At 35.2% G+C, this 13,654-nt stretch overlaps 1 protein-coding gene across 8 annotated transcripts in view; it reads left to right on the top strand.

Annotated features, from left to right (window-relative positions):
• INPP4B (inositol polyphosphate-4-phosphatase type II B) overlaps positions 1–13,654 on the top strand; it is a 315,266-nt gene that overhangs the window by 198,622 nt on the left and 102,990 nt on the right. For all 8 annotated transcript variants that reach the window (XM_042051970.1, XM_042051968.1, XM_042051973.1 and 5 more), the window contains one exon: positions 5,591–5,738. In XM_042051970.1, the coding sequence (XP_041907904.1) occupies positions 5,591–5,738 (148 nt within the window). The remainder of the gene's footprint in view (positions 1–5,590; positions 5,739–13,654) is intronic.

A 13,654-nucleotide genomic window follows, 5' to 3' on the forward strand; every position in this document is an offset into this window, starting at 1 on the left:
AAAGCACATAGATTTCTGACAGAGCTCATAAAAACTCTTCAAATGCTGCACAGATGTTTAAGTTCAATATTTTAGTGTTTTATACATATTTGACAGTATCATTTTATTGAGAAATGTGAGGAAATGTGTGTCAGTTATGCTTTCTGAAGCAGTGCATGAAATCTTCATCTCCTACATCTTTACAGTTCAATGATTTTCAAGATTGTCAGTGACTTCCATGGGCATGGAATTAACCTCGTAAGATTCTGTCATGTCATTGCATGGCATTCTGTTAAATAATTATGCATTATTTGTAAGTGAATACCTGGGAGAATCAATCTCTCGCATAGCTGATGAAGTGGCAGTTTCAGTTTGATCTGGAAGCTGTCTGTTGTAGAATAAAGGGAGCTGTTGGCAAGGCATTCTCAATTCTAGGTCAACTCTGGGGTTGTGTGCATGGTGTTAAACTAGAGCTATTTCTCTTTCATTATACTGAGAAATATTACATGCTGATATGCTGCACCATAAAACTTTTATTAGCCCAAGTTTATGAATCTCCATTACTCTGCAGTAACAATGTCACAAATAAGTTATATGGGTCATCTGAAACCACAGCGCTGTCAAGAATTCTGTGTTTGCTGCATACAGTTGAGGAGGAATGTTACTGAAATTTTACAGCCTTTTAAAACCTTTACTGAAACTTTTTCATATGACTTCTGATAGGACAGACTCATTAGACTAGCTTTGCAGTCTGAAGGAAGCACTAAAAACCTCAAAAAATTAAGTTCTTCCATGTATGCATGAATGCTGTAATTTTTTTCTGTGAGTTATTAAGATTAGATGAGAAATGGAAAAATTTCTCCTACAGAGCTACCATTTCTTTTCATCAATTCCAAGTGAGAAAGATGTTAATTGAGAATTACTGAATGTACAGGAATTACATCTGGCTCCAGAAATTCCTGAACTGGAAACAGCTGGAGGCAGGGAGGGTATCTTGCATGTCTAGGTATCTATTTATGGCTATTCTTGGAGACAAGATACACAGACAAATTGAAGGATTTGATCTAACTCAGTGCAGTTGTTTGATTCTGATTCTATATGTTATCCAGAATAGTGGGACTTAAAGAAATGACATCTCTGCTCAGAGAACAATACTGATTCACGACTGATTTTTCCTATTTGTTGCCTCCCTTTTGTGGGTTTGATTGGGGTCTTTTGTTGACTTCTTTTGTATAGGAAAATGCTGTAGATTGTGTATGTATTTTGTTGGAACTTCCAAGGCAGATGTTGGTTTTATGAATATTGAAGTCGATCAATTTGTCAAGAATATTTGCACGTGATTCTATAGCATATCTAGACAGCGTTTCTACATTTATTATTCTCATATACAAACACACAGTATAAAACCAAACCCCACCCAACAGTACTAGGGTTTATAAAGTCAAACATACTGTGGAGGGCCTTTTTTTTGTCATTTTTTGGGTTTTCAGGTGTTTTTTAAAGAATTGAGGGGAAGGAGCAGAACCGCAGGTGCATATGCAAGAAATGACAGCATGCAGGATATTGGAAAGAGTTTGCACTCACAGGAAATTTGTTCTGATAAATAATTACTCTTCAGTCTGTTTCCTGCACTTGTGACTTTCTCTTCCAGCATCATCTCCACTTTCCTGCTGACACCAGGCACTGGTTCTAGGTTTTGTCAGTCCCATTCTTTTTACTGAATTCCCAATTTCTTTTCTTAGAAAATTTTAGCTCTCCTTTTATACTGTCAGCCTCTTTCCCCAACCCATCAGACTTCTTCCCCAGCATGCCTCTGTGACTGGGCTTCCTGTGGATTAAGGCTCTCTGTGTTGCCTGGAGACAGACTGGATTTCTCATATGGGTACCTGTGCAAAAGTGTCAGGAAACCTGATAACATCAACAGTGCCTGTACTGCTTTCCCTGCTGTGTTCATACAGAAGTACCCCCATATACATACATATTTAGTACGTGTATATTGTTGTAAAGCTTTCTGGTACTTTCTGTTTCTTATTGTGTATCAGGCCTTCAAAATGATGCAACTGGAAAAAATACCCCTCTGTGAATCCTTAAGCCTGTAGGCATAGAAGAACACTGGCATTCTCCTGAAATTTAAATCTTAGGATAGGGAACTTGCAGCCCTCCAGTGAGTTATGAGATGCTTATTCAGTGAGTGGGAATGAGTAGTGTATTTCAGTGCCTTATCACTATTCCATTTATACCCCAAGAGATTGAATTCACGTCTCAAAATTCATTTATTTATAATGCTGGAGAGTTTGCCAGTTGTTTGCATGTAAACAAATTGCACTGTAAATAAAAAAGAGAATAAAAGTAATTGAAATTAAGCAAAATTAAGAAAGCTGTAATTATTATTCCTGAGGTAATACACATCATATACCTATGCTACAAAGAAAGATATAAATAGAAACACTGTTAGTAAATTAATAAATGGCAGAGATATGCTTTGATCTATGTTCAATAGGGAATGAAAATAAAACCAGAGTATTCAATCTTTTATTATTTTTTTACTCTGCTTACAAGGGAAGCAATGTGAAGGATATTGCATGGAATAAAAAATGCAGAGGTCTTCACATTTAAAAATGAGAATGTCCAAAAATATGGATGGGTAAATACATGGCACTGGCTTTTAGGCTTGATGCTACAGAGAAAAGCTTTTAAAATTGGGTTTTCTCTTTTTTAAGCACTGCAGTTCATGTGGATTTTATTTTTTTTAACCCCTCTCATGATCACTGTCTAAATACAGGAGGGATCATGTTTACAAAACTTCCACTCATTTTAATAACTACTTTTTATAAAAGCCAATTCTACTCTTGCCATTCTTATTGTTTGGGTGCTTTTACATGTCTTCTAGAATTCTGTTCTAGAAAACTTGTTATAGTTAGAAATTAATTACTGTTGTAGTTGGAAAGGAAGACACTTCTGAAATTTGTATGGAATTGCATGATTTCAGTAGTTCTGTTTATGAGGAAAACATCAAGCACTATGCAGTTTTTATTGACAATCTCAAGCTTTAATAATACTGCATATTGGAATTATTTGGATTCTATTTGGCTGGGAAAGAAAAATTCCCAGGCTTTTTTTCTGAGTTTGTAAATTAAATTTTCTTCCTAAACCCATGGAGAGATGATTTGACCATTTTAAAAAACTACAAGGCACTTGAGATTACCCCCATCTGAAAATTCAGACCTGAATCAAAAACCTGAAAATTCAGCTAGTACCTGGAGAGTAGTTTAATAATTCTAGCAACCATAAAAGTCACAATTTTAGATCCAAATTTTCAGTGTCCTTTGTCCCTTGCTGCAGTCCTGATGGGTCTTCTGGTTTTTTTTTGTTTTGTTTTTTCTTTGTGATGGTTGTGGTTGTGGTTACAGGGGGGAGATGGAAGGAAAGAGATTTTTCAGCTACATATTTGCTTTAGGTTCTAACAGATTAATGTGTATTTTTCAGTGTAATAGATTCTGAGTGCAAATTTAAGGGCTGTTCTTGGAAAAACATGCTTTGATAAACTCCTTAGGAAGTAGACATAAAAAGGTAAAATAAAGAAAAGAGTCTTTTGTGTCTGGGGCATCATCATTTAAAATGTCCTGGTAATATATACCAGGCTGCTCCCAACTGATCAGGGGGCACAACAGAAAAAAACCAAACCCAACCCAAAATTATCATCTGGTTCGGCAGTTTTCTGTTTAAGGCCAGACCTGAATTAGCCCTTAGTTTCCCAAGCTCTCCCTAACATTTGAAAATTTGTATTCCCTGCCTTGTTAATGGGAGATGATTGGTGCCATATATCAGCCTTGTGAAATGACAGAGACTGTTAGTATTACTGACAAGACTGGTTTCATTGATTACAAGAATCTCAGCAAAAGAGAAGGAAAATAGGAAATATGTGTTGCAGCATGTTTTAACCAAGTGATATAATAAAGCCCAGACAATGGGTGGAAGTTGATCATAGGCTTGGAGATGCTTTTTTCTGTAGTTAAATCTGTGTAGTGAAGATCCTCAAACTCTAAAAGTGTGCGGAAAAATGTTTGAACATTAAGATATTTTGGGTATTAGTAGTAAAGAAAAATTACTGTTATTCATATGTCAGTGATTTCAAGCATCTCTTTGGCTTATTTCATAACACTGAGTCAGAATTTAGTTTTTGAAAGTAAAATCACTAATAACTAAAGGCAAAATGACTCTAAAAAGGCTTCCAGTTTTTCATCAAAGACTAATGCTGAAAAATAGTAGAGTGATGGGAATACAGAGCAGTACAACTACTTAAACACTGCTCCTTTCTTTGAGTTGCCAGCGATGGGTTTACTGTCAGTATCTTTGAATCTCTGGTCTTGTTTTAGGCCTTTCCTAAAGGATTTCTGTTAAAAAACCTGATTGCTTAGATAGACAAGAGAGTTTGTGTATCTTTTATTTTTTATTCTCTATAAATCAGCCTACATAAGCATTAATGGTGTCAGGGAGTTGTGAATTGAAATGTCTATTAGCAGATGTCATTTTGACAGCAGCAGTTTCCCCACAGCACACATGGGGAATGCATTCCTTTGAGTTACAGACCACTCAGCGGCAGATCAATGGGAGCCTGCTGGAAGGCAGCTTTTTCCAGAAGGCTGACAGAAAGGCACCAGTGGAGGATTTGGATGGCTGTCCAAAGTCATTCCGAGTTGGGAAGCTGTGGACATGTGTGTTAAATGACAATCATTTGTCTCCAAGTAAGCTTATCAAAGTAGTCAAACAGAACGTTTTCTTCCTCAGCTTTTCCCCTATTTGTTCTTTCTGGAAAATAAGAGCAGGGTAAAAGAAAAAGATGGAAAGGAGAGAGTAGAAATTTCCCACCTTTATTATAGAGCATCACTGTAAGATCTGAACGGAAATGTAGCCAAGATGTGAGAACTGTAAAATAAAAACATGATGGATTGTAAGCTTCCAAAACACCAAGAAATGTGATTTTCTTATGTCATGTTGCAATAGTGATCTGAAAACTGTGTGTGTAACACAGTGACAGGGCTGTTATATTTATTTCTATGTCTTGACCACATCAATGATCAAGGTAACTCTAAAATGGTCAAAAGTTGTTTCCTTTAATGTAGAAGCACACCTTCTATTTGTGTTAATGACTTCTGTGTGTGCCTGTCAAGGGGAAGATGCAGCTGAACTCTGAGTCCTGTGCAATTTATTGGAATTGTGAGTGGTTCTAGCAGGTAGCAAGCAATGGTAGGGACTGTATTGAGTTCATTGTTCATTTGCTCATTCTGGTTTTCCTAACTTCAGCTTAAATGTACGAAAAGAGAGTCTAATTTACATTCTCACTACTTTGAAATCCTAAATTCACAGGTTAGCTACTGTGCTGGTAAAATGTGATTTAATGACTGTACTAGTAATACTTTGTCCTCCACATTCTGGTATAAAAAATGAAATAAAAATTAAATGCTTTTAATAGAATTTTAATGGTTCTAAAATTAATTTTGTAAGCAAGGGGGAAAACAATATATATTATTTTCTGCATGAAATTGTTGCCATAAATTTTCAGAGTCACATAACCACAGTAAAGCAATGATATGATTTTTCCCCTTTGCAGTGTTAAGAAACCCAGTCTGTAAGTTATATAGATTCCCTACTTCTGACAACAAGTGGATGCGGATCCGGGAACAGATGGCTGAGACCACCCTCTCTTTCCATGTTCCTAAAGAACTAATAAATCTGCACATAAAGGAGGATATGAGAAGGTAAGGAAGAAGCAGCAGCAACAGTAAGAAGTAAATTTTATTTTTCTGACTTGGAATCATGCAAATGATGAGCTAAAAAATATTAATTTGAAGTATGAAATGGGCACTTTCTGGCTGCTAAGAATTTACAGCTGTAACTGAACAACAGAATTGACTGCTCAGAATTTTTAGGACTCCAGTGACCTCATAAGTTCTGAGCAACAAACTGTGCTAAAGTGTGGTCATGACTTTAAATCTGTGAATGTCAACATTTGGTTAACAATATAAATAATCTGGAACGTTAATATTTTATAAAGAATCAGCAAATGACAGGGGTGTGAACAGCATTGTGGTGTGTTTGGCTACATGTCTGGGTAGAGTTAATAACACAGACAGACATTATGCAATGGAAAATGACAAGTTTGTAGTGAATAAATCAGCAATGAGGATAAAAATGACATTCCTCTAGATAATCTAAATGAGGTGGCATAATAAAAGGATACCAAAGTAATGTTTGTTTGAAACCTTAGTTCATGTTTGGTCTTGTAACCAGGAGAGATGTCTGAGAATCGTTACAATGTGTACAGCCTGGGGAAAAAGGAGAATAGGGAACACAGGTGTCCCAAAATCCTCTGTATGTCTAATTTCCCACTGCAGTGATTAAAATGGCAGCTTGTCCTTGAATCCTTGTAAGCTGTGCTGATAAAATGTGGGGAAACCCCTTTATTTTAAGTAGTCCAGGGCTACCCTGAAGAGAATGCCTTCTTTATCCAGTGTTAATGGGTGATGTAGAAGATATTGCCTCTTTCCTCATGGAAGTTGCTTCACACATAGATGGGCATCTGGTCTCATGTATGAGACTAACACTGACCTAGTGCTGCATCCCAAAGCCATCCTGTGCACTTTCCTGTTGTGGTTTACAGAGGTTGTTTGTCCTGCAATATGGAGCTTCTTTTCTATTTTTATTCACCCCATCTGTTGCTTCTGTATGATGTTTTTATGCCAATAGAACAGCATGCAGAAGACTGGAATCTTGATTTTAATAGAGTCAGTGGACTGACACATACTTATGCATGGTGATGATGTGTTATAAAAATCCTATGAATTGTTATGATACTTTATTTTATTCATTTAGTACTGTGTTTAGGCATTTATGGCCTCATCTTGTTTGAGAATACTTATGTGCAAGGTTTTTTTTTTAGTAAGCAATAAAAATAGATTATGCTGACTCGCAGAGTTCATGCACTTCCCATATTTTCATTTGCCCCACAGGTAAATGTCTTTTAAATGTTAGAGGATTACTTTAACCACTTTTACTACTACTGCATTATTCTCTCCAAAGGCATAATGCAAGTAATAGCCCTTGTTGTTATTTCATATTATAGAATTCACCTCCCTGGATAAACTCATAGTAAAAAATCACCATGGCGGGGTTTTCTCCTCGCCAAAATAAAAAAAAGCTTTGAGAAAGAAACAGAAGGAAAAGTTGCTCAAAGATTGAGACAAGTGCTTCTGATTTTCCTGATTTGCAACGTGGTTAAGCTGTTCAAGCCTAGTTGAAAGTGTGGGTGTGAAAGAGAGATAAGTGATTGATAGAGTCTGAGGGAGGAGGTACGACTAACCAAAAGGAGCAACAACACGTGGTAGGATAGTAGCAGATGGTGGCAATAGGGGCATCTTTGTCATCTATTATCATATAAGAGCATGGGTTGGAGCTTCAGTTTTGTCTGGGCTTTGCTTTTTGAAATAATTGCAAAGACGTGTTCTTGTGGAGCCCTTACACTTGTAATCAAGTAAAACGTGTGAGGAGGATGCTACTATATTAGTTGTTGAATACACACAAAACATGTACTGCACCATCTTCAGGCTATTCTCTTCTGAGGTATACTTCTCTGTGTCTTTTTCCCCCAGTTAGTATAAAAGGATAAATATTTTTGTCTCAGAAGCCACTTCTTATCATACTCAGCCTGTTTAATTTTATTTTTATTGTGGCTTCAATATAGTCAGGTCTGATGCAATTACCTATAAAAATATGCAAGTAAGTGTTAATCCTATTCAGTATTCATTATAATTTTTAGTTTAAATTCCCTTTCCTCACAGCTCTTACAATTGTTTATCTCTTGATAAAGCTCCAGTGTTCATTGTTAAACAAACTCTTTCATTTACCGACATGATGCTCTGAAATATGTAACCTCTAAGGGTATTTAACTTCGGGTTTCAGCATGAAATAATGTTTTTAAAGAAATGCATGCATTACAGATTTTATCCTTCAAACCTCCCTGGAAGAAACTTTAATAGGAGCTATATGGTAATTTTTATTGTTCTAGCAAGGGTCATACAGTCTGCTTAGCTGGTTTTTATTACAAAATTATTTCTGTTTCCTCTTCGAGGTGTTCCAATGGGTCCTTTCCACTGTTTTTAATATTTCTTTACACAAATCTGGTCCTGATATTTTACATGTGTCATGCAAGATTAGCCAAATGGTTCTTTGAACGTAGTGATTATTAAAAAAGACTTAGCTTACAGTAATGGTTCAGAAAGTTGATTGACCCATACAATTGAAGATTGCAGTTGCAGATGCACCTGGTGTAACTGGATCAGCACAGCAAGAGATCTGGCTGAAAAGAAATGCCACCTATACTTGAATTTGGCCCATGGCATTTGTGATCACAACTCATAAGCAGATTTCAAATATAAATTACTGAACTTAAACCCTCTCTCCAGAGTACAAAGCACACACTCAAGTTTTCTCCTGAAATGACTGTCCTGTCCCATCAACACTAGGCTTTTTTTTTTGGTGCAAATCTCTGTATTTTATTTAATCTATGTATTGTATTTTATTTCTTTCATGTAACATTATGGAATGATGACAAAGTTAAGGCTGTCAGAAAAATAGATGTTTTTCTACTTCCTCTTATTAGACAACTATTGAGAAATGGAGCCCCAATGCCAAGTGTTGGGAGTAGGCTTTGATTTTTTTGGACCTTTGGATGCTGGTATTTACTTGACTTGTTTTTGAGCAGTGGCATTGCAAAAATGTATTGATAAGAGGTGATAGCATTTAATAAAAGTGATTTTGGGTAAACTTACTATGACTTTTGAAGATATTTGAATCAATCACATTCAGAGAGACACTGTTAATATGCCTGTCCACTTAAGAATTTTCACAACATTGTTTCTTGTAAGTACTTTCTTTTCAACACTTCAAAAATTCCCAAACCTGTCAGTAAATGTAGCTCAAATACATACAAATGCTGTATTTACCTCACTGTACATCAAAGGATGATTGCTCTTCTTACTCTCCATCAGTTACTGCATAAAGGAATATATGAACATAAGTGTAGCTTGACTTTTGTAAATAGTGCTTAGACAATTGTCCGCATCAGACAAGATCAGTTTTAAACCCTGTTAATTTATAAACTAAAGGATAAAATATTGTAATGAATAAACACTACATAATTCTCTGTCCTCTTGATTTCACTGTTCACAACCTATTTTGGAAGAGATAGCCCCTGTGAAAGTCTAAGAGGGGCTTTCATAGATGACTTAAGTAAAATTTGCTGGATTTTACTTTGATTTTGGGTGTTTAAAGTTGCACTGCATTGGAATGGAGTGACATCACTGATATTTTTGTGACAGTTACCTCTACATAACATTACCTAGAATTCAGCAGTGCTGAATCTATAAAATGCTAACTTACATTCTATATTGAGACTGCCCTCTCAGAGAAGGCTTTTTTGCAAGATCCACACAGGTTTTAAGACTCCAGAGAAATCATTCTTAGCAAAGGCTGCTAAGATTTCCAGATGTTATATTTGTGCACAGCATGCCCTAAGGAAGTCCATATTGAGCAAATTAGAGCCTCCCACAATATAGTGAAAAAATGCAAAATTGAAGTGAAAAATTGTCTTTTTCTCAAGATTATAGTTATTTTAACACACTCAAACTCTGTCATCACAAAAATCATTTGAATTTTTACACTGTTAGCTAAAGGTTTTGAACTTAGCAGTACTTATCTTTGGCTCTAATAGCACTGACTCGGGTGTAATTTTGGCAGTTCCTGTTGCTTAAGGCATTAGGGCAATTAAAAAAGCTTTGTACAGTTTTATGATGAGAGATCCTCACTCTGTATTTTGAATGATGCATTCTGATTAATAAATTGGGGGAAAAAAGAAAACAGAAACCCAGAAAATGTTTAAATGGTTGAGTAATTGTTCAATTAATAATGCGATTAATCTTGCCTCATGTATGACTCCAAGCTGAAAGAAGGAAATAAAGTTTTAAATTTAAACTGTGAAAATAATAGGGTTTTGCTTATATCATGGAACTGAAGCAATATTGTCTTAAGCTGATTCCACTGTATTCTGGTGAAACAATCAAAATTGTAAAACAACCAAACAAAAAAACCCTAAAGCAATTCCAGATGCTATTTCTAGTTACTAAAATATAATTTAGGATAAAAGTGTAAATTCCACAGATGCCATTCTAAGTATTACTGGATTCAAGACTCTGCAATTGTCTAATACAGGAGAATTATCCTCTGCTATTAAATGAAAATCATGCAATTAACCTCAAATGATCATGCTCTTTGAAGATGTTGAGGTTTTGAAAGATAGATCCAAGTAATAAAATATCCAAGGAAGGGAGAGACATTAGTAGGGAAAGAGTTTAAGGCAAGAATGGAAGGGAAAGGGTCTTAAGGCAGGAAGGAAGAAATGAGTTTAATTTAGCTTATATATTGTCTCCACTTTTGTATAATAAAAAGGAGATGGTGGTGGATAGAAATTAAAAGGAACTTAAAAATTTCACCTCTTAGGAACTGTATAAAATATTATTGAGGCTTTGCAAACCCCAGTCTATTCTCCTCATATGTATACAAAAACAGCCTTTAAAATACTTTTTTATATATTTGTTGGCTTTTTTGGGGTTGGTAGTTTGCTCATGTGTTTCTGGTGTGATTTTTTGTCTGTTTTGTTTGCTTTGTTTGGTTTTTCTTTTTTTTTTCTGTTTGTTTCTAAACAACTGTTCAGGGCATGTAAAAGGTAGGCACACCCTACATTGTAGTTTCTAGTTGCCTGTCAGGTCAGGCTTACCAAAACCTGGAATAATTTTGGAAAATTCTGTAAGAAGACAAAAATGGCAACTGTTTTCAAGAGATTCTGAAAGAAAATTATTAGTAAATAATGAAAAATATGCTTGTGGTTTTGGTTTTTGGTTTTTTTTTTTTTGCTTCCCCAGAAAGGATTAACTCCTCCTTAATAATTATTTGTCTGTTTTGGAAACAATACAGTGAAAATACTATGATTACTTTATTTCTGGAGGGAATGCTATATTGTTTGTCTGGGGTTTATTGGCTATATATCACAGGAGCATATCTTGCAGCAAAGAGAAATGAGAGTAATTTTATCTGCTTCTGTTCAAAAAAAAAAAAAAAAAAAAGATGAAATGGTTATCCATAAACACGTACATGAATTTTAAAGTGAACTTTGTGAGAAAAAATAATTCCTGTACTCCTTTCCTTAGAAAGAAACTTCTAAGCTTCCTTTACTCATGAGTGATTGAGTCATATCCCAAAGCTTATGGTGTATATTTACTCCAAAGCTCCTGTTTGATAAATATTCAGAATTTTTATGCTGTTATGATAGAAGTTTTGCAAATATAATCTCAAGAAATGTCTCATGTTGTTTTGAATCCTGCTAAGCTCTTTGCTTCTGATGTTTTGCAAAAGTAGATTTTAGAAGCTAATTTTGCTTGGCGGAGGTCAAAATAGTTTCATTTTTTAGGTTTTGAATTTGTCATGTTTTCTTCACTGGGAATCGCATCATTGGATTTTTGAAGCTGTATGTATAAAACATTGCTACTTGGTCTTCATACAGTATTTTTGGTTTATGTACTTTTATCTTATATTCTCTTAATTATCTCCTTTGAATTGCACTGATCTTTTCAACTTTATCTTTCAATTTGTCAGGATTTGTGCTGTGTCCTTGATGATGCAAAGGGCTATTTCTGCTGTTCCCTTTTCTGAGACAGAGTAATCAGACTCAAGAAAGTTCTTTGAGGGATTGCCCTCTTTTCACTCCTCTTCCTCATCTTAACATCTTGCTGATGTTTTGCACTATTTTAATTTATTGTCACTGACCACAGGTTTTCACTGTGTATTCCACAATGGTGTCTGGACTGTCGGAGGTAGTTTTGCAAAAACAAGTTCATGGGAAACATGATTTCAATATTGGGACTTCCTTCTAATTTTGCAACATGATGCATACCAGTTGTTCAAAGTGCTCGTTACAGAAATCAGGGTTTGTATTTTAGCATTGAATATGCTTCCTTCAGACTTCTAAGCTGTTGTATCTAAAGTGATGCGCAAGTCATTTTCTGTTACTAGTGTCATTAGAGTGCATGGCACAAAGCAGGAGCTGTTTAAGTAGAAATTACCAACATGAATCATACAGGAAATTCATTGTGCCTCTTTCAGGTATTTTTAGTGGTTTACCATAATCACTCACCTAAGGTGTTCTGAAAAATAAAAAAAGCATGAGTTGGTAAATCAAAGGCAGAATACTCATCTGAGCCTTGGGTTCTCAGCCATTTCTTGATAGAAAGACGTAATTAGTCTACCAAAGGAAAGAATGCATGGAAAAACCAGAATGTAACTAAAACAGACTTAAAAATTAGCTAATTAGCTGATATTTAAGGTGGAGAATGAGGAATGGGACAGACTGTTTACATCCACATTCTGGTTAGATACAAACGGAGCAAGATTATGACAAGGCCACCAAGGAATGTAACTGATTAATGAAGGCAGGAGATAGTGGAAGCTAAGACACGTTCTCAGAGGGAGTTTCCATTGGGCAATGACAGAAAAAACTGTCCAGGAAGCAGTTTGAGGAGCTGAACAGCAAGACAAAGACATACAGCTCTACACAAAGCCTGGATTTCATTCTGTAAAATGAACTTAAGTTGATGGTGAGAGCACAAGATCTGTCACAGTGATGAGAGCAATTATCTGGAAAAGACTTTGAGAGAAGATTTGGAGTGGGGGGGGATAAGATGATAAATAACTCTTTTAACAACACAGAGCTTGCACTAAGCTTCCTGCTCAGTTGACAAGCTATTAAAAATTCCATGGATGCATTGAAAAGTTGGATCAGTAACTGATTTGCCCTCTGTTGAACCAATATCTATTATAAATATTAATTTTTTTACAGCACAATTGTTGTTTGACACAATTACTAGTTTGTGTGTTCCAAAAGTTATTCAATTAAATAAATTATCATAAAAGTATTATTATTAAAATAGATTAAAATTTTCCAAAACCATGAGTATTAGTATGAACTATAAACTTTCAAATATGAAAAATATGTTTTTTCCACTCTCTTTACTTTTGGAAGAGGCCTTTCATGTAATAATAATAAAGCTTGGTATTACGGAGTATTGTTGATGAAGTTTAGATATAGAAAAGACAATTTTTTTTTCATCCATAACTCAGAATTGTATTGAGTCAACAACAGCAGTGACAAATTGTAAAAGAACACAAGACATAAATCCTATTTAAGTCCTCTGTCTTCTATAATTCCATTAGAAAAAATAATAAAGGTATTAAATGTGCAAGGAGGCTGTTTTCTGAGGAAGTGTCTGTCATATAATCCTGTTGTCTCATGGTTTTGATTTTGCTGTATTTTAAAATGAAAATAAATTCAGAAAATGTAGTCTTCAAAGTTTCCATCCTGCATATGCTCTAGATTGCTATAGCACTGTACTCTTTCTTTAAGCATTGTAGTCTTTTTTTGTGACATATTAGAGGCTGAATTTTTACTTCAGTGATTGGTCCATGTTTCTGAGATGAAACAAATCAAATCTTGTCACCAGTAATGGGGGCAGGATTTGGTATTTCTTGAAAACCTATTAAAGTTAATATTGAGGGATTTGAGTTTCTC

Source organism: Corvus kubaryi, unplaced genomic scaffold (genome assembly GCF_017639235.1).
Source record: "Corvus kubaryi isolate FWS band 111438036 unplaced genomic scaffold, C.kubaryi_AGA036_p1.0 77, whole genome shotgun sequence".
NCBI lineage: Eukaryota > Metazoa > Chordata > Aves > Passeriformes > Corvidae > Corvus > Corvus kubaryi.